Source organism: Gadus morhua, chromosome 10 (assembly GCF_902167405.1).
Source record: "Gadus morhua chromosome 10, gadMor3.0, whole genome shotgun sequence".
NCBI lineage: Eukaryota > Metazoa > Chordata > Actinopteri > Gadiformes > Gadidae > Gadus > Gadus morhua.
This window is the reverse complement of record NC_044057.1, coordinates 8,001,350-8,021,698: the sequence shown is the minus strand read 5'-3', so window position 1 is coordinate 8,021,698 and position 20,349 is coordinate 8,001,350. Positions and strand designations below refer to the sequence as shown.

The window sequence follows — 20,349 nt, the reverse complement described above, 5'->3', positions numbered from 1 at the left end:
CCAGCAGTGCGGAGATCAAAGCTACGAGGGCAATTGTCTCTCCAATAGAGGCTCTTTCACCAGCCATTCATACTTAGAAATATAATAGAATTGCTAGATACGACAATTACACCACTAGGCTGACTCTTGGCTTTGGTAATGTTTAGGAACGTGGACATGTGTTTTCCTCAAGATTATGCAATTACAGATGATTATAAAATATTATGAAAACCATGTTTTCCTGAAAATAAGTTATTGTTCGGTGTAGCCCATTATTTGTAAAGCTGCAGCTGGCTCAGTATTTGTTGGAGATGACATTCATGTAGACATGGTGGTCTGTGTGGCTGAATTCCCCAGGTCCTTGCTGCCACCCTCCCCCCTCTGGATTACCTATTTGGGGACAGCAGTAGGACTCCGAGAGGAGACTAGTGTGGGTGGGTTTAAAAAGGAAGTCATGAATTACCTGTCGAGTGGTGATCTGCCCTGCAGTCTTGAATCCCCCCTGACAGCTGCACTCTGAGACACTGTACGGGTCGGAGCTAGTCGAGGAGCACTTGGAGAGTGAGTCACAGCCCACCACGAACGTGTTGTCCAAGGGGAGCTCCTGGATTACGTGGTGTTTCTTTGGGGCCACCGGTGTCTCTGGTTTGATTTGAAAGGTGGGCTGGGGGGACGCAGACTTGTAATGCTTGGCTAAGTCTGGGCTGTCAGGTTTGAAGGTGGTGGGCGTCGTGGCCCAGTTATACTTCCCCATGGTCTGCTCCTCCAGCTCCACAGGGAGGTCCAACGTGCCGTTAATGTGCTCGTGGGTGGGGTCATCAGGCTTGGATTCATCGATGGTCACAAAGTTCAGCAGCAGGCTCTTGGGGGACCGCTTCTTTTTCTTCTTCTTCTTCTTTATCTGCCGGTTCTCCTGGTTCGGCGACACCCACTCTCCGCTCTGCTTCCCCTTCTGGACGACTTTGTGCCTCGGCGTCTGCCGGCAGCGCACCAAGGCCGTCACAAATATCACCAGGATGACAGTCATGGTTCCGGCGATTATCGCTATGACAACGATCACGTATCCACTGGCTTGGGGCGTCACTTCATTGTCTCCAACGTTACGGTCCAAAGGTGTCTCCATACTTTTCCGTAGCTGCTCTTGAATATAGGTGGCATTAGAGACAGTGTCGTTTACAAACAGGTGAATGAGTGCGATGGCGTGAAAGGACTCAGGCTGGCCCAGGTCTTTGACCCTAATCACAAGCCTATGCAGCCCGTGATCAGCTGCCACTATTTTCTCCTGTAGGGTGATATTCCCTGTAGCCTTGTCTATGGCAAAGAGGCCCCTAGGGGAGACCCTGGAGGTTATGATGATGCTGCTGATAATGCTGTAATGAAGCTCAGCATTCATACCTGTGTCATTGTCAATGGCAAACACTCTGGTGACCACTGCACCGGGGTTGGTTGAAGTCTGGACAAGGTCATAGGAGTAATTGGAGGAAGGGATGACAAAAACGGGGCGATTGTCATTCACATCCACCACATTGATCGTGACCTTGGCATAGGAGGTGGTGGGCGGCTGGCCACCATCGACTGCCTTCACCATAAATGTGTAAGAGCTTTGCTGTTCCCTGTCGAATGTGATGTTGGGTTTGATCACGCTGGTTACAGGGTCGATGAGGAAGTTATCTTTCCCATTCAAAATGGACAAGGTTATAACAGCATTATCCCCCGCATCCGCGTCCGTGACTGTGATTAAGCCGACGGTTCCGTAGAGAGGCAGGTTCTCGGGCACATAGAAGTTGTACTCGGGGTGTGTGAACGCAGGGCTGTTGTCATTGAGGTCTTGCACGATTAGCCTGACTGTGACATTGCTCTGCAGAGACGTGGAGCCATTGTCCCGTGCCACCACAGTGAACGAGTACCTCTCCTGCTTCTCTCTGTCAAGCCGCTTGCCAACGGAGAGGATCCCAGTTCGTCTGTCTATGTTAAACCCGTCAGGCGCATCGGGGCCAAGAGTATAAATAATCTCAGCATTATGCCCACTGTCAGCGTCGGTGGCACTGATTTTTATTAACTGTGTTGATGGGTCATTGTTCTCCGGTATGGAAAGTTGGATCTCCGGTTGGGGGAAGATAGGTGCATTGTCATTCTCATCCTTGATTTTAATTAGAACCATGGCTGAAGTGTTCAGTGGCGGCGTTCCTCTATCCGAGGCAACTATCCTAATTGCATATTCCCGTGTTGTCTCGTAGTCTAGTGGGGCTGCCGTTTCCAGTAAGAACTGGTCATTAAAGACTGGTTTCAACCGAAAAGGGACATCGTGGTCAGTGTAACAGGCTACTTTGCCGTAAAGATCTGCGTCCTTGTCTGTGACTGTAATGAGGGCTATTTTGTTGTTGAGAGGAGCATTTTCAGACAGCACAATGGTCCCATTAACCTGGTTAATTATGTAGCGGATGTCTATCGAGGGCACATTGTCGTTAACATCCGTTACGTTTACAGTCACCGTGGATCTTGAGGGGGTGGAGCTGCCATCGCTGGCGAGAACAATCAGCTTGTGGACCGGCGTCACCTCACGGTCCAATGGCTGCTTGACGGTGACCATACCCGAGGAGCCGTCGATGGCAAAGTGGCGTTTGGTGGCCGCAGACATCTGGTTGCTGAAAGAGAAGTGGATCTGGGCGTTGGAGCCCAGGTCGGCGTCGGTGGCGTGGAGCTGTGCCACGGATGTCCCGATGGGCGCGTTCTCCGGGATGTTGACCTCCAGCTCGCTGTCCTTGAAGATGGGCCGGTTGTCGTTGACGTCAGAGATGGTGACCTGGAGGATTGCGGTGCTGGACTTTGGAGGGTTGCCACCGTCTTCCACCTTGATCTTCATGACGAAGGTGTCCTTCTGCTCGCGGTCCAGGTTCTGCTGAACGATGAGCTGGGGCCACTTATCGCCTTCAGGGGTCTCGATGATGTCAAGGCCAAACTCACTCACGCTCTGCAAGGAGAAGATAAACAAAATCACAGCAATTACCACGCAGAATATTCAAGTAACTGTCATTGACACTATGTTAACAAGTATAATATTTCAAGAACTATGATAAATAATGTTCAATATTTTCTAGTAAAACATCTGTTGGCAGGGTAGTAGTTTATTTTAGGGGGGGACATGTAGTAACACATTATTAGGGGAATGTGTATTTGTCTGTGTGTGTGTGTGTGTGTGTGTGTGTGTGTGTGTGTGTGTGTGTGTGTGTGTGTGTGTGTGTGTGTGTGTGTGTTCCAAGGGGAATTCAACCTCTTTCAAGGATGAGATTAAAGTGAATGTTGAATGCAAAGAGTTAAATAAACAGCCCTTGACGGCCTTTAACTGTACGACTGATTCTTGGCTCTGTGCTCTCCCGTTGGCTCACTTTTACTCCTCGTACTTGTAGATCAAAAGCTTTTTACAACATTAAGTACCAGCAATAGACTGCTCAATAATTTCCCTTGAAATATGTATATACTGCATGTTAATTCATGTTCATGAGGCACAAAAGAAATGCTTTATTTTGACTATTAGCTAGTAGTTCACAAACTGCTGAAATGAACCAATCCTCAATGTAATCCCACCCAGGGTACGTTGGTTGAAATGCCATCATTTAGCTTATTAGCCACTTCATGGCTGCTTCCTTTAGCTTGACTCAAATTATATTCCATTCCAACCCCTGGAATGGAATGTGTGTGTGTGTGTGTGTGTGTGTGTGTGTGTGTGTGTGTGTGTGTGTGTGTGTGTGTGTGTGTGTGTGTGTGTGTGTGTGTGTGTGTGTGTGTGTGTGTCTCAGAAAAGGACATGCAGCCTTGCTGGAATCAACCTCATAATGTAAGAAAAACTGAAAAGGGGGAAACATTTATCATACACAGATAAGCTCTGGTTTTACATGCACTGAAAGACCAGAGCAGTACAAATTAAAGAGAGAGGGAAAGAGGGAGAGTGAGAGAGCAGTATATCAAAAAAATCCTTTTTGCTCAGCAAGGGGCTAAATCTGCGTATGAATAATGCCTGAGGGAATGCAAACAAATGCAGATGTAATCCCCACGAGACACCAGTTCTTACTTATCAAAGTAATTGCCTTCCACCCTAAAGAAAAACAATAGCACAAATATTTATGACTCCAGATGCACCACAATATATATATATATATATATATATATATATATGACTCTCTATTTTCTTAGAGAAAAACAGAAAGAGAGATAAAGGACAGAGAGAGAGAGAGAGAGAGAGAGAGAGAGAGAGAAAGAGAGAGAGAGAGAGAGAGAGAGAGAGAGAGAGAGAGAGAGAGAGAGAGAGAGAGAGATAAGAAAATAAGAAGATCAAGCCAATGAATGAGCTGCATGCATATTATAAAACAAAGAAGCCCTTTGAAGCTCCTTCAGTCAGAAGCAGTTTCATGCTGAAACAAGGAAAAGCATCCTCTTTTAGAAGATAAGCGTCATGCAGCACATCATGTTGAAAGCGATTACTCTGTCTAGGCACCGCTCTCAAATAAGATTAAGATGCATACATTCTTACAAGTGAAGGACAGAACATGGACCATAGATTGGCTGCATAGTAGACTGAACTTCCCAGTCATGTTTAAAAACCTGAAACGCCAGACGCTCTGAAAGCCAGCAGCGACTCTGCTGTGGTCCACATAAGCAAACACATGCAACCGCAGCAAGCAAATTATTGTGTACTCTCAAAAATTGCCTGTCGCTGGAATATTGTGCCCATGTTAGTGATTGACAGAACTACTTAACAGAGCCAACATTGCAGGAATGATCATCACAGGGTATTTTGTGATCCTTCGTGCGAGGAAAAAAAAAGTAGAAAACAAGATAACCAGACATATGGAAATGTATGGAGCCGCCAGCGTTTTGGACAAATTTACGCACACACAAAATATACATTGAGGAGTGGGGAGTGCTTAGCCTAGCTTAACACCTCAACGGTCGCTTTAAATCTAGTAGTAAGTGCCCCCGATTTCAACCGACTTCATCACAGGTTTAAAAACCCCATTTGTTTGAAGAGATATCGCACTGTGAAAAAGACACTGCCATTTAGCATAGGCTATTGTTAATAGTGGGGTAGGGGGTGGGATTCTGTGTGATGATTTATGAGTGAGAAGTTCTTCCATGCTTTTTTTCCCCCTCGGTTTCAGTTTTACAACTGACAGGCTACGCTCTGCGCATTTCAATAAGTTAAAAGAGAGCTATCTCTCAGGCCTGCGTCGCCTCCTGACTGCACAATTAGTCTGGTGGATTGTGATAAAATCTAGGACAGGCTAAGAAAAGGCCAAGTAGTCATATGAATCACTCACAGGAGAGAAGCCCAGGGCCGGGCATGCAGTGTGCCTTCCCAATAGTTCAGTGTGGACATTATACACGTTCACCTTTCATATGGATGCCCTCTTGAACTCTGGAAATAGGCTGACGGGTTCCACATAAGCGCAGCATGGGCGGTTTTATTGTTTAAGGAGTGCATGTGGGTTGCTCACAGCATGATATCAATTGAAAATTGGCTTATTATTTTTAATGAAAATGATTGAGGAGCCTCACTGACAGTGCGGCAGAGGAGGGCTTAAAGGACGACTGTGGATCCCTTTCTGAAGAGGATGAGGTGCTCAGATTGTCAGTGAATGCGTCTTTTAGGCAAGTTGATGACCTTATTAAAACTCAGAGGAGACCAAGATTGGGTTGTGAATATATCAGGGCGGTGGGGAGGCAGGCTGTAGTCACGGTGATGCCCATGGATGGGCATTACCTGGGGAGGGGCCATTCATCACATGCTATAGCACCTTTCATTATGCTGCAAAACTCTCACTCTCTCTCTCTTATTCTGAGGACTTTATTTTTTGCCATCTCCCATTTTCACTTGCCCCTGGCCACTACCTTGTGCTTTTAATTAAAAACAACCAAGCTGATGATTGTTTGGCTGTTTTCCTCAACCCCTTGTTGAGGGAAAGGTGTCAAAATATGCTAATGCCAACCGCCAATGTTTTGCAATGAGAGTTTGTTCCTGGAAATCCCAAATGACCAGCTCACCAGTTCATGGGAGAGTAGCACCTAGCACAGGTGAGGTTAATGGATTTGGGGTTCTGAGGGTCCTTTGGAAAATCTCCACCAAAGTAAATGAACATCCACATATGGAGCCATCTGTGATTCACAGAAGCTGAAAGGCACATGATTCCAACAAGACACCAAGCCTAAACACAACTAGAAGATAGCAAAGGGGAGGCCATATAGCCTAATGGAATGTGTGTGTGTACGTGATGTTCTTGATTGATCCCTGATTGTTTTAAATAATGTTTTAAATTAAAAGAGCAGTGAAACAAACTGGCAACAGACAACAAATCATTAAAGTAAACCTTGAAGTGTTTATAATGGAATACAGTTTAATTCATGAAGGCAACTCTTCTTACCAAGCATGGGATTATTTTTGGAAGAACTTAAACAACCTCTGCAGCAGTGAGGTTCTACCAAAAAACAGCTTACAGAGGATAATTACTGAATTCCACTCAAAATGAGTTTGCTTAGCATCTGCTATGAGTAATGCAATGTACAAATGATGCAATGGCTGTAAGAGATATAATAAAATATACATGTGGAATTATATATATATATTTATTTGTACACACACTTTTTCTATATGATACAACCCTTTGAAAAATATATAAATATATATGTGTACATAAATATTATATGTATACACACATCATATAAACTATCAGTCATGCTAGAGCGGTACACCTGTTCTGTAGGGTTTGGTGATCAATCGCTGTGCTAAACAAACTAAGCAGTTTTTAGTTCATGTATGCACATGAAAAATGTACACTTTGAGCAAATCTGAGCAAAGTCCCAGAGGACGCCTCAAAGATAGTCCAAAGGGTGGTTTAGCGGCCAGCAGCTATTCATGGAGATGTTTGTGCAAATGTTACATACAAAAGCCAAGGCTTTCTGCAGACCTTTTGAAGTAAGATTTTACATCATATATATATATATATATATATATTAGTGCTGTCAGTTAAACACGTTATTAACGGCGTTAACGCAAACCAATTTTAACGGCGTTAATTTTTTTATCGCGCGATTAACGCAATTCTACGGAACCCGTAAAGGGACATGAAAAATAAACAAATAAGTAAACGTTTCTCGTGAGCACGAGAAAGTATCTGGTGCTCACGAGGAAGTATCTCGTGCGCACCAGATACTTTCTCGTGCGCACGAGAAAGTATGTCGTGCGCACGAGAAAGTATCTCATGAGCACGGGGAAATATCGTGCGCATATCACTGGCAGTGTGTGTGTATGTGTGTGTGTGTGTGTCTGTGTGTGTGTGTGTGTGTGTGTGTGTGTGTGTGTGTGTGTGTGCGTGCGTGCGTGCGTGCGTGCGTGCGTGCGTGCGTGCGTGCGTGCGTGCGTGCGTGTTTATGTCTGACGTCAGCGAGTAGGTGGACGAGCGAGGAGAGCGAGCGATAGTGTGCGTGTCAGTCTAGTGAAGTAATGAACGAGTTCGGTTGTGTCTTATGTGTAAGAATAAAGTACCCAGCCTGTCAAGAATCGGTGGCCGCTTCATTCCATCATATTCCGACCTATAAGCAGACTCACTGTCGGTCAAAGTGAAAGGGTGTTGCCCCCGAGAGAGCATCGGCCCTGGAGGGAATGTATTACCTGTGCTCCTCGGTCTGGGAGCCGACAGCAGGAAAGATGTAACTAACCATCTCGTAGTTGGAGGCGGAGCGCAAGAGAGTATACGTGATCCAATAATTTGAGATAAAAATAAAGCACATTAATTTGAACGATTTTAGCTTGTTTGTGATTTATCGCGGGCACGGGCACACACAAGCTAAAATCATTAAACTGAACGTGCCATATTTTTATCTCGCTCTATTGGAGTGCGTACACTCTTTTGCCTCCAACTACGATATTGTTAGTGTGCCTTATAGGTCGGAATATGGTCGGAATGAAGCGGCCACCGATTCTTGACAGGCTGGGTACTTTATTCCATGGGAGTAAGTTTGGTCTCAGGCCTTGGTAGGGACACTTCACAGACGTAACCCCAAATCACTAGACTGCATCATGCTGAACAATCAATACTTTATTAAAATAAAATCGAGATTTACATGTGCACTTATTCACATTTAAAGTACACACACACACACACACACACACACACACACACACACACACACACACACACACACACACACACACACACACACACACTGCCAGTGATATGCGTACGATACTTTCTCGTGCTCACGAGATACTTTCTCGTGCGCACGACATACTTTCTCGTGCCTTTACGGGTTCCGTACAATTCTATTATTTTTTTAAAAAAAGATATATATTTTTTTTTTTTTCTTTGGCTCAAAACAAAGAAGCAGTAGCCTGACTGCTATGTTCAAGGCAGTATGTTTGTATGTTCATCGTTTAATTGCACTATAGGCTTTCTTTTTGTATTGTCCTGTTTTGATCAGTATATGCCAACGTTGTTATCAATAAAAAAACATTTGCACAAGGCAAGCCGATGCACTTCTCCATGTTGATAAGAGCATTAAAATGAGAAAAAGTAATGGGCTACAGAAATCAAGTGATATTTAGCATAGCGATTAATCGTGAGTTAACAAATATATATATATATATATATATATCCATACATAGAAAATGAATAGATAGATCTGCAAATTGTGATCAGTTTTGCAAAATCACTGATCAGCCAAAGGTTTGAGGAATTGCACCACAAAAAACAAAAGGACAAAAAGCAAATGATTGCAGTAGATGATCATGCTAATGAGCGGAATATTTGGTTGGTGATTTTCCAGGCATGAACAATTCACGATATAGCTCTGGAGAGGCTTGGCAGCTGAGAGACTGTTTAAAAATGCTAATTAGTATTCAAGGCAGACACAGACAGCCGCGATTCGGCTCATTCTCAGCCAGTGGTAACTTCATCTGGTCTCCGAGATGGACTGGACGCCGCCCGCCCACACGTGTTCCAAAACCTTCAGATCAGCTTTCTCAAGTCATTAAGCTTTGAGTTTTCCATCTAAATGGTTTGATTGGTCCAGGGTTGCATATCTAGATTTAAAGATACTCTTTGTTGTCGAGACAGTACATTTATTTAGGCATGCCTTCATTGGACAGAGAGTACTGCACTTTGCTCTAATAGAGCAAACACTCTGGGAACACACACTGTTGTCATTGTTTTTATTTGTTTTGTTAACAGAACAATCTCATATACTGCCTGCAAACCTCACCATTTGTATGGCCTACTTTCATAATGAATATAAAGCATATGGCAATCGGAATGGCAAACATAAAAGATTTACATGACATGTCCTAAATTATGGAATAAGATACCGTGTTTGGTATTATTACCAGCAGCAAGGCAGTGGGATAGGGGTGATTCAGCTCCACTTGATGAGCAAGAAGAAGAATGAAAGTTATGAACATAAACCAATATGTATATAATCAAGTTCTATTGTTCTACATACATGCAACAAAAAAAACCTTTGAGGCTCCGGGGAGCACTGTGCAGAGAGAAACCATTTGAGGCTAGGGGGATCTGTACAGAGAGAAGACCCAAGGCCAGGCCTGAAGCTCACCTTGACCAGCTCGTAGTGCTGGATCCCATTGAGGCCCACGTCGGGGTCGAAGGCCGAGGGCACCGGGTAGCGAGTGTTGATGGCCGTGTTCTCGGGGATGGAGATGTTGATGACGGTGGACTGGAAGAGCGGCGCGTTGTCGTTCACGTCCTCGATCAGGAAGCGGATCTTCACCAGGCGGAAGATCTCATCGGGCAGCACGGCCACCTCGATCTCGTAGTAGCAGCGCTTCTCGGCGAACACGCCCGAGCACAGCTTCTCGCGGTCGATGCGGTGGTTGGTGGTGAAGATCTCGCCCGTGTTGGCCTCCACGCGCACCAGCGGCACGTCGCCCGTCTTGTACACGGGCTTGAACTGCAGCGGGGAGGAGAGCCGCACGGCCGGGTCCAGGTTGAGGTCGAGGTCCCGCCGCAGGTTCCCGATGCGGACGTTCTCGGGCTGCTCCTCCTTCACAGTGTAGTCCTTCTCCTGGGCCAGGCATGCCAACACCAGGCTGGACACCAAGACCAGCAGCACATGGGCCGGGCTCACTAAGTCCATACTCAAAGAGTGGAGGGGTGGAGGGGAATGGGGGGTTCACGTTCCAGTGGCGGTGATCCTGTCACAACAGAGGATGGGGAGGGGGGAAAGAGGGTGAAATGGAGGGGGTGGGGGATGGGGAGAAGAAGCAATGTCAGTGATCAGAACTACATGACATCCATGTTTTGTTGTAATTAGCACTATATTCCCTCATAGAGAGTTTTGAACTTGACCTTTTCCTCCTAACTAGCTCTGGGCCCACATCCTTCTTGCGTCTTTGAGAGCAAATTAACGTCGGTTTTGCACAATTAACCTTTGATGACATCCATTGAGCAAGCAGACACGTAAAGGTTAGTAGTTCACAGATCCCATCAATCTGCTCTACACAGCCGACCAACACTTTCATATTTTTCTAATGAACGGCTGGAGTCCATTGTTGCATTGAACTAGTCGCAAGCAGTTCGGAGGTTGGCCTTGAGACATTGCTAAAGTATTTTCAAAGGGATATCAGTTCATTATCGGCTCTTATCAATGTTATATAGATTTTTTTTAAATCACAAAGGTTTTTTTGGGGAAGCCAAGCAAAAATACAAAAACACATCCCTATCCATGTTCCTGCCAGTTTGGGGAGCACAGTGTGTGCAAACTTTAGCTGCTGTGGTTGGGGCTGTATTACAGCCCAAGGCAAGCCGGTGTGAACACACACACACACACACACACACACACACACACACACACACACACACACACACACACACACACTCAAGCATACATATGGATAAACAGACTGACAGTTTGGCACACTCAAACACACATGAGCGCACACAAACACACACAGGCAAACACACTGAACCAAATAACTTACGTGGGCAAAATTACAGACACACACACACATACACACAACTACATTCATAAAATCTCTGGTAGCTGTTTACATCAACTATTAATAGGGGGTGACAATTCCACCGAATGTAAACATTCAAGCTCTCAAACATTTCATGAACCCCTTCCCCCCCCCCGAGCGTAAACATAAACAGCATAATAAGAGCTCTTTAGCCCAACCGTGGCGGAAACAACACTGCCTTATTTATTGTGTCCCTATCAGTCAAATTACTGGAGTTCAATCATTACTATTGCGAACCAGCAGCAACAACAAAAACACACACATACAGCTGACAACTTTATAAACCCTTAAAATAAACTTAAAGGAAATGGTAGAGGCTAACCGACATGTGTTAATTAAATGGGTCTTTCTTCTGTGAACTAAAATCATAGCTGGAAACGCATCTCCAACGCTCTGCAGTCGCAGTGCAGGAAAATTATGTTGATTATTTATAGATTTGTGTTATAGGAATAGATATTGTCTGGGATTATTATGGGTATAATAAAACCGTGTTATAGGTATCATGGTGTGGTTCCCATCCAGGTCTTTAAGGTTAGGACCACAAATCCTGTTGTTCTCATATTGAGTTTTCTGTGGCTCAGATCATTGGCTGCCTTCCACCCATTTAGACACACTATGTGCATTACCAATAATAACTAACCATATTTGTTCATATAATTTTTATACAACTAAAATGTATGACGTAGAACCACATTACTGATTCTTCAAAACATTGTGATAGAGGGCATAGGTTGACTTTAAACCGATAACAGATAAGGGTTGGCAGCCAAACGCTGAGCTTATTGAGGGAAGTTCATTAGGGACGTTTTCTTCACCAATTCTTTAATCTTACTCTCACCAATACTAAGAGTAAGATTGTTTATTGTTTAGTATTATAAAGCATCTTAGAAACATTCTTGTAGGTGCAAGGATCAGTCTAATATAAAAAAAAATACATAATTACTCCATCCCACATTCATCATCTTAAGGATAGGCCACCAACGTTAGGCCCTGGTTTAATGTTTCTATAATAATTAAATAAATAAAAACTACTATCCCAGGAGTATTTTGAGCTCAAATGTATTCAAGGACTAATACAAATTCATTACTCATATCCAACTGTGTGTTTAGGTCAACCTTTCCAGCCCCTTGAGTCTTTATTAAAATCACATGCTTTTTGCCGGAGAGATATTGGATTACACCCGCGAGGCCGCTGTCTTTAAATCAAACGTCTACTCTATCACTCTCTACGAGAGCACCGGTAGAAAAAGCAAAAGGAAGCGTGTGACAGCCATCACCAAGACGATGCACAGCTGCAGCATCGAGCGCCAGAACCCTCGAGCAGCGAGGGAATCGCACGTCCCTCTCTGACAATTACAATGTTCTTTATGAAATTTACATCCATTACCATGAGGCGTGTATGCAAACACAATATCTTATATGAAAAACCAAACTACAATTCAGAGGATTCATTCTTATGAATGGTAAAGGCAACATCCCCAGTCAGAAGCCAAACCAAATTGATTAAAGTGAAGATTTCAATATAGTGTTTTGTTTTTATAAACCGAGAACAATAACTGGGGCATTATCATAGTCTGCGCAAGAAACTTTTCAATATATTTCATAAAGCAATGACAAAAGTCATTTATTTATATATTTCTTTACGTAACATACCATAGCCATATCTGTATGACTAACCCTAGCCATATGCACACCTTGTGCCAATCGCTGTATCGTACATCCGTGTGAGAGTATGTTATAATGCTGCAAGGATAAAAGGGGAATATTTCATGCAGTGCAATATCGGGAAACCCTTTGATGTGTTCGCCACTCCTGAGAGGGAGCAGCCATTTGTACTAAATGAGACAAAAGTCCAGAAGTTAAAAGTCGAATCAGTGCCTAATTATGTTTAGAGTGCATCCTGGAGTGACTGGGGATTGTGACGGGGGGATATGATCCTCCTCACTGTGTCCTCCACACTGAACACGCTGCCGCTGATATTGAAGCACATAACTCATCCGCCGAGCTCACTTGTCATTCCTGTCTCCAAGGTTGTTATTGCTTTTCGAAAAAAGGAAGCAAGACTATTAATACAAATCATCAATTTGTGTAATTGATGTTGACGTTTTGAATCTGTATACATTTCTCTGGTGAATGCTAGTTTGGGGGGGGTTGGGGGGGAGAGAGAGGACAACCCTACGTCAGTCAGGGTGTCTGCTTTGCTTACATTTCACTAGTCTCCTGAAATGCTATTTTGAGCCCCAGACAGCAGGTTGAATCCAGCAGGCAAACTCAAGCCTCCCTCTTGGGAAAAACAAGAGAGTGGGGAGAGCGAGAGGGAGAGAGAGAGAGCGAGGGAGAGGAGCCGGCTGGCTGTGGATCAGTTTTCCCCACAATGTGATGGACAGGCCGGTGCTCTGTTTGTCTTCAGCCAGAAGAGGAGAGAGAGAGGAGCGTGACACAATCACAATCACAATGAGGCTGGATGGGGAGTTTGGAAACGGAAAAAAAAGGAATACGAAAATGTGAAAAATATACCAGAATTCATGAGGAGGGATGGGGTCGGTTGGGGGGCCGGCATCAGGAGGGCTTAGATGGTGATAAATATTGTGTGTCTGGACGCTGCGACCTGGTCTACTATTAAAGGCATACAGAGGGTATCGGTGGACGACTCTGCTCCACATCTGCCTTTGGTGCTGCTTTGAATATATCTGAAATCTCTTGACAGGCAAGAACGCTTCCATCAAGATCGGCCTGTTCCTTCTCAGTGTACCCCACTGAATCCACAGAATCCATTTCTTTATTCCGCAATTTTCTATTGGGGAAAAACTTTCTCGACTTGACAAGTACCCTCTACGCTCTTTTAGTGTTAGTTAAAAAGGAATTGACAGAATATGAAATGTGTGTATGCAGTGGTGGTATTGTTGAGTGAAAGCAGTGGCAGAAATCAACCAGAGCTTTGTGGTTAAACTGCAAGTGAGCGAGACATCTTTAAGCAGACCAGAACGTATCGATTGAAAATGAATAGAAAGTACCATGCAGTAGATTAGAAATGTATTATGAGAACGAAACTTATACTAACACAATTACTAAAACGTACACTAACAATAATGTCATTGTTTTGCCTCTTTAAAATCAAACACTAGATCTTGAAAAAAATGTTCTTGATGAGTACGACCACCCTTTGAACATTAAGTGATCTAGAATGTCCTTAACTCACAGCGTTATGACTACGCCCTGTTGGTCTACACGATTATAGTACTATATATATATATATATATATATATATATATATATATATATATATATATATATATATAATATATACCCCAAGTCATAGCAGATTACATGCAGATAGGATCATAAAACAATATTGATTGGTTTTGTTTGGACACTTTACATATTCTTAAGGCATCTGCAAATCCTTTAACTTATCCATCATTAACGTGAAAGAATAACTGTGTGTAAGAGTTTAACCACAGGATGTGAAGAAAACCTTAATCAAAGAAAATAATGTGTTGCACTACGAAAGTCATTAACAAACAGACATTCATTAGGAGCAACATACTGTCAGAGTCATTCTAATTAAACCAGCACTTCATTTGCTGTCTGTCATTTGCATCAATTGCTATACAGGATAAGTGCATAGAGCCAAGTGTTTTAAAGCACAGAGACCAGCAATCAATAACTCCTTCAGTTGATTCATATATACAGTTGACAAAATGTTCAAGTAGGCTACGGCATGATAGGTATATTAAGGTAAGAATGAAGATAATTCAGCATTCATTACATTTGAAAATGAAGATCTACAACCAGAAACATTATATCCTGATCCTGACGCTCAACCCCAGAGCATGTTGATTTGAAACATGAAAACACCAGTCAGGGAGTCAGACACAATGGAGGACTTTTGAAGGCGTCGTGGGACTGGTAACCTACAGGCTGGTTTTGATCAACTATTCCCACAGGACAATTTACTTTTTTGAATGCCTTTTTAGTTTTTTCCAAAACAAATCTTGTCTTCGAATTACCAAAGCTATAAACATGCATTTAGACTTAATGCATTAGAGCATCTAATTTAGAAATGCCACAATGCATTCTGCTAGAAAAGGCTGCCAACATGACATGATATAGGTGTAGATTATAACAAAATTGCACCCATTTAAGTGAGAATTTCAATTTCACTGGGTTGGCTTTAAGTGATGGGTTACTCTCTATATGTTGAGCCTCATTTTGTTTATATTTCAAATTAACGAGCCAGATATCTGGTTAAAATACATATGTTGAAGAAACACCCCATTCATCACATATAACCTGACGCGTGGATCCATAATCAACCCTCACACTAATAGTCTAATTAATAAAAGAATAATGTTTGGTAATTCTATCTATCCTAAGTTTTAGTAGCCTACTAATTCCAATAGTAAAATCTATTCTCACTGGGCAAATAAGGGAAGTCACACCGCTTGCAGGTTATGTATGACGGTCGAGCCGGTTGCTTAAGTACGCACTGCCGCTATATCAGCACCCACGCACCCTGAGCTCAGGGAGCTGCCGATCCACCTGCAATGAAAAGTACTGATGCACCCTCCTCGTCTTATAAAGTGCATGCAACCTCATTGTTTGATAAAGTACATGCACCCTGCTCGTCAAGTAGGCCTATAAGAGCACAGTGGTCCCGAGCAGCCTCATGATAATTGAGGTATGGGCGATTCGGAATCAAACCAATAAGGGGTTCTCAGCAACAGCATCGCACTGCCATATTCCAACACGACATACACTGCATAGCTAAATAATTACGAATATTTAATTGGCATCGTTGATTTAATCGAATTTCTGAGTGTTGGAAGAGTTTGGGGGCGATCATTTTACGGGGAATCAAACGACACGCTGTGGGAAATAACGGCGGAGTGGAGAGGACGGTACGGGCTGGAGCACTGTCGTAATTTTCAATTACGCACGCCGAGGTGTCGCTCTCTATCGTTTCAAATGTGGTGCCGATCGATTTGCAGGCGATTGGAAGTCCTTTCATTGCACAGCCCTAACGCCAGATTCCGCTATCTCTACCCCCCACAACATACTGCTGGATACGTTAAACCGAAGGTCTGCGTCTTCCTGAAGACTTAATGAGATCACGATTTGGACTATATGGTCCAATTTGTATTTAATACTCTACGACTTACCTTTTCCACTCGAATTTGAAGACAAATCAATCGCAAGTCCGGTCACGTCGCGTCATCATTGATCTACCAGATGAAGTTCCATGAAGTGGAGTGAATGAGGAGGGGATCCACGTCCACAGAGCAAAACGCGATGAAGACGACGAAATCCACTACCAAAACTTATCCATGTGACACCATTCTCAGTCCTGGATGTTCAGCGGAAAGAAAAAGAAAAAGTGTAAGCAAATAACTTTGTTTTAAAGCGATGTGCTGATAATTCCTCTTGTGCTGGAGTTGGGGAACTGTGTGATCCGACGGCGGAGATGCGCATTGGTCCAAGCTCCGTTTACACAACGTCGTGAGTCCCGGTTTCTAACTTACTACCCGCATTATAAACCATCATCATCCTACCTTGCTCTGTGGATGTTGAACATCACCGGCATCGGACTACAGTGCAACGTGTGCTGTGGTTTGGTGACCGAGGCGCGCGCAAAAAAAGCTCAATCCAAGTGTACAAAAACGTGCATCATGGCAAGAAAACTGATTACTGAATGTATTTTTTTTTTTCACTTTTTTGATGAAGTCGAGACGTGTACACGCTCAGAGCGCGATGGAGAGCGGCGAGCGGGCACAGTGTGCGCACAGTCCGCCCAAAACGAGTTGGGGAAAAAAAATTGTGCCACCAATGTAGCATCACTTACAGGAGCCGGGAGAGGCGGTTCACCGTATCTTTCTGCTAAGCTGTAGCTGTCTCAGTAGTATTGTATGAACTAACTCCCTCAGTACTGCCCACCTCCACCATCTCTCTCTCTCTCTCTCTCTCTCTCTCTCTCTCTCTCTCTCTCTCTCTCTCTCTCTCTCTCTCTCTCTCTCTCTCTCTCTCTCTCTCTCTCTCTCTCTCTCTCTCTCTCTCTCTCTCTCTCTCTCTCTCTCTCTCTCTCTCTCTCTCTCTCTCTCTCTCTCTCTCTCCTCCGATTGACATCACACTAGGAGGAGGAGCCAAACGCACAGTCAAGAGCTCCCTCTCCTTTTAAAGCCGCACTGCGTTGAGGATGGAGACGGAGGAGACGGAGGAAGCGCAGAGATCTTGCTGGAATAACTGGTAGCTATAGTAGAGCACATTAGAACAGCTCCTCTCACGTGTTCAAATCCACCCTCCGCCTGAAAGGAAGAGGGGGCACTGTTCACTTTTCTAATAAGTCCTGTTTCTTGCATTGCTGGTTTTAAATTACAACTTTACGTCGTGTGTGTTAGTATTAATATATCTAAATTACGACTAGGCCATCAAACAGGGGCGTAGCCACATGGGGTCAGAGGTTGGCCACCCCGCTGCCCCCCTCCCCCCCCCCCAGTCTTAAAAAAGAAATTAAATAATAATAATAATCCTGAATGGAAACGGTCTAAAGAAAGCTGAAATGTATGCACTATTAGTTTGATCTAACTTTGACTTATTATTCTTATTCAAAGTGTTAAATTTTGATCTCTATTTGCTCTCCTCAATCAATTGCCACCCCAAATATAAGACTTGCCTGAGCTGGCCACCACAGTAATAATGTTCTGGCTACGCCCCTGCCATCAAACACCAAGAAGAGTCCCTAAGGGCTACTGTTGAACTTCTACCTACCACTGGTAAGGGGGGATTATCATAATTGTCTGTTCTCTGTTGTCTCTGTCTCAGTCTAGATATGACATGGTCATTGATGTTTATTGAGTGTTACATTTTTAACAGACACGTGGCAACAGATACTGGAACTAACAGGCCTAAATGATCATCTATTGGACGAGTGAAGTGAAGATGGAATTCATGATGGGTTCAGTTGTCATGTGGCCACCTGCTACTATGGAAAGAACACAAACCAGTTATGTCAGCAAAATGCAAATACCCACAAATAGAAAATATGCAATAAATCTCAGCCTTTTCTTTTTCCTCCTGCTTGGTTCAGGAGACCAGATTTTGATATTATTGCGGCCCTAGATTTAGATGTGCCACTACAAAGTCAAAGGTTTTCATGAAATCCCCAAATAAATTCAATTAGATTAATATTAAGTAAACTTGAATTATGAGCCCAGTGTTAACGTTTACCTCTAAGAGGTTCAGATGGGTTAGCGCTCATGTCCTCTGCGGAACCCCGTCTCGGCACCTCGCTCTTCTGTTTCCGTTTTTGCTGTCATGTTTTCCTTTATTCCTTTGAGGGTTGATATAATAGTATGAGGAAATTGTGTAATTGTAAATGTTCATGTTAATGTTTTGAGCACGTGTCAGGGGAAATGTCGGATGATTACCGGAAGTATAGCGAGTATTTTATTTTCTAAACCTGCTCTTACCGCGTTGCGTCGCGTTCTACTTCCTCTTTCCTCTGTGACTTTTCCCAGAAAGGTACGCAGTGCTGCTGCTCTCCCTATTTTCATTGTTTTTTGTTGTAGAAGTGAATATAAGTTACTTAAAAATATTTGTAAAGTATAGTCACAGTGTTAATTTGTAGAACTGTTGTGTTATTTAATTTCATGCATGAACTTGCTAATTAGAGGAGAAGTTGTCTGGTCTGTGTGTACTGCAAGGCTGCTACGTAGCTTGCCGCGCTAGAGTGTACTGTTGAGACTGATTATTAACAGGAGACATATGCTCTTTCCTCTGTGACTTTTCCAAGAAAGAGCACAGAGAGCATGTATGAGAAAACTTTGAACACCTGTGAATGTTTCTTCTCCATAATGCAGGTATATATATCCCCTGGAATAAATCATGTTGAGACCATGCAGGAGTGTGTCTTTACCTAAAAAATAATGCAACTCAGAATTAGATCCACTACCCAATCACATTTAAGATCTTCTGTTGCATTATACAATTGTGAAGCCTAATTTGCAAATCGCAAAAGGTCTGTCCTTCACCACTAAAGACACCACATACAATCCCCTACATACAATAATGTCGTGTCAAATCTAGTCCATGAAGAAAAAAATAGGTATTATGTTTTCATGAAGGCCCTGCCTTACCAAACAATGATTTAATGATTTATTGATTTAATGCAACACAGTATTAGATCCACTACACAATCACATTTAAGATCTTCTGTTGCATTATACAATTGTGAAGCCTAATTTGCCAATCGCAAAAGGTCTGTCCTTCATCACTAAAGACACCACATACTATCCCATGCATACAATAATGTCGTGTCAAATCTAGTCCATGAAGAAAAAAATAGGCATTATGTTTTCATGAAGGCCCTGCCTAACCAAACAATGATTTATTGATCGTCAGTGGTCAGGAATAGTTTGGGAAGAAGCGGATTCATACCTTGAATTAAATTTCTTATTTAATTTAGTACATCTGGTCCCCTGGTGGTTAGCCTAACCTGAACCCTGATGTTGAAACTGGTTTCTCTCAGAGATAGGCAACAACCCAAAGAGATGGTTCCAGTGTAGTTCTTGAGAAAACACAGGTCCTAACAGATGATTTCCTATGTTGTGATGGCCCAATGAAGGCCACATCTCCCACAACCCTAACCAAGCCTTACAACAGAAACATTTCAACAGTGACTACCGGTCCACTTTTCATGGCTCCTGCTCTATCATTTTCTGATTCCACTTTTCACATATGTTCTGCCAGATCTGTTGTCCGAGACATCTACAGAGCTCAGCAAAAAGGCAGCACCGTCAAGCCTTGGGACCGTGCAAAAGCAGGAACAAAAACAGCATGGAAATTAAACAGCGTGTAATTGAAACACGTGGTTCAACACGTTTCAATCTAGCCCCCTGTCTCATTACCATCAATACATCTCCAACATGCACCAGTCCTATAAAGACCGTGCTTAGTGTCTAACCTGCCCTAGACCTACCCCATAATCCTAATCTTTAGGCCTTTTGAGACATGCATATTAACCACCAAAAAGCCAGAAATAAGTGCCCATTAGTGATTACTGAGGCTGCAAGTATGCTCTTCCCAGACTGCATCACTCCCATTATATGATTTTGCTGAGAGCCTGACACTCTTAAGGGAATACAGCATGTGACATTCTAAAGCAAAAGATAGCGGCTGTGCAACATTTCAATCATGAAAGGAGGAATAGAAACGGTGCCATATGCTGACATTATTTGGGATTGTTGTACAAGGGGAATTCATATATAAACCGTTGCGTCTCGTGAGGTGACCAGGGCGGATTGATGGCATAAGCTATGTCGAATCCTACTTGGAGAGTGTGCATTGATGAC

At 43.3% G+C, this 20,349-nt stretch overlaps 1 protein-coding gene across 3 annotated transcripts in view; it reads right to left on the bottom strand.

The window, feature by feature from the left end:
• pcdh11 (protocadherin 11) overlaps positions 1-16,936 on the bottom strand; it is a 136,558-nt gene extending 119,622 nt beyond the window's left edge. For 2 of the 3 annotated variants that reach the window (XM_030368887.1, XM_030368889.1), the window contains exons 1-3: positions 16,165-16,936; positions 9,580-10,177; positions 443-2,950 (exon numbers count right to left, since the gene is read on the bottom strand). In XM_030368887.1, the coding sequence (XP_030224747.1) occupies positions 443-2,950; positions 9,580-10,119 (3,048 nt within the window). In that variant the 5' untranslated portion in view covers positions 10,120-10,177; positions 16,165-16,936. The remainder of the gene's footprint in view (positions 1-442; positions 2,951-9,579; positions 10,178-16,164) is intronic. The other variant, XM_030368888.1, reaches the window with a different exon arrangement.
• Positions 16,937-20,349: the final 3,413 nt, after the last annotated feature.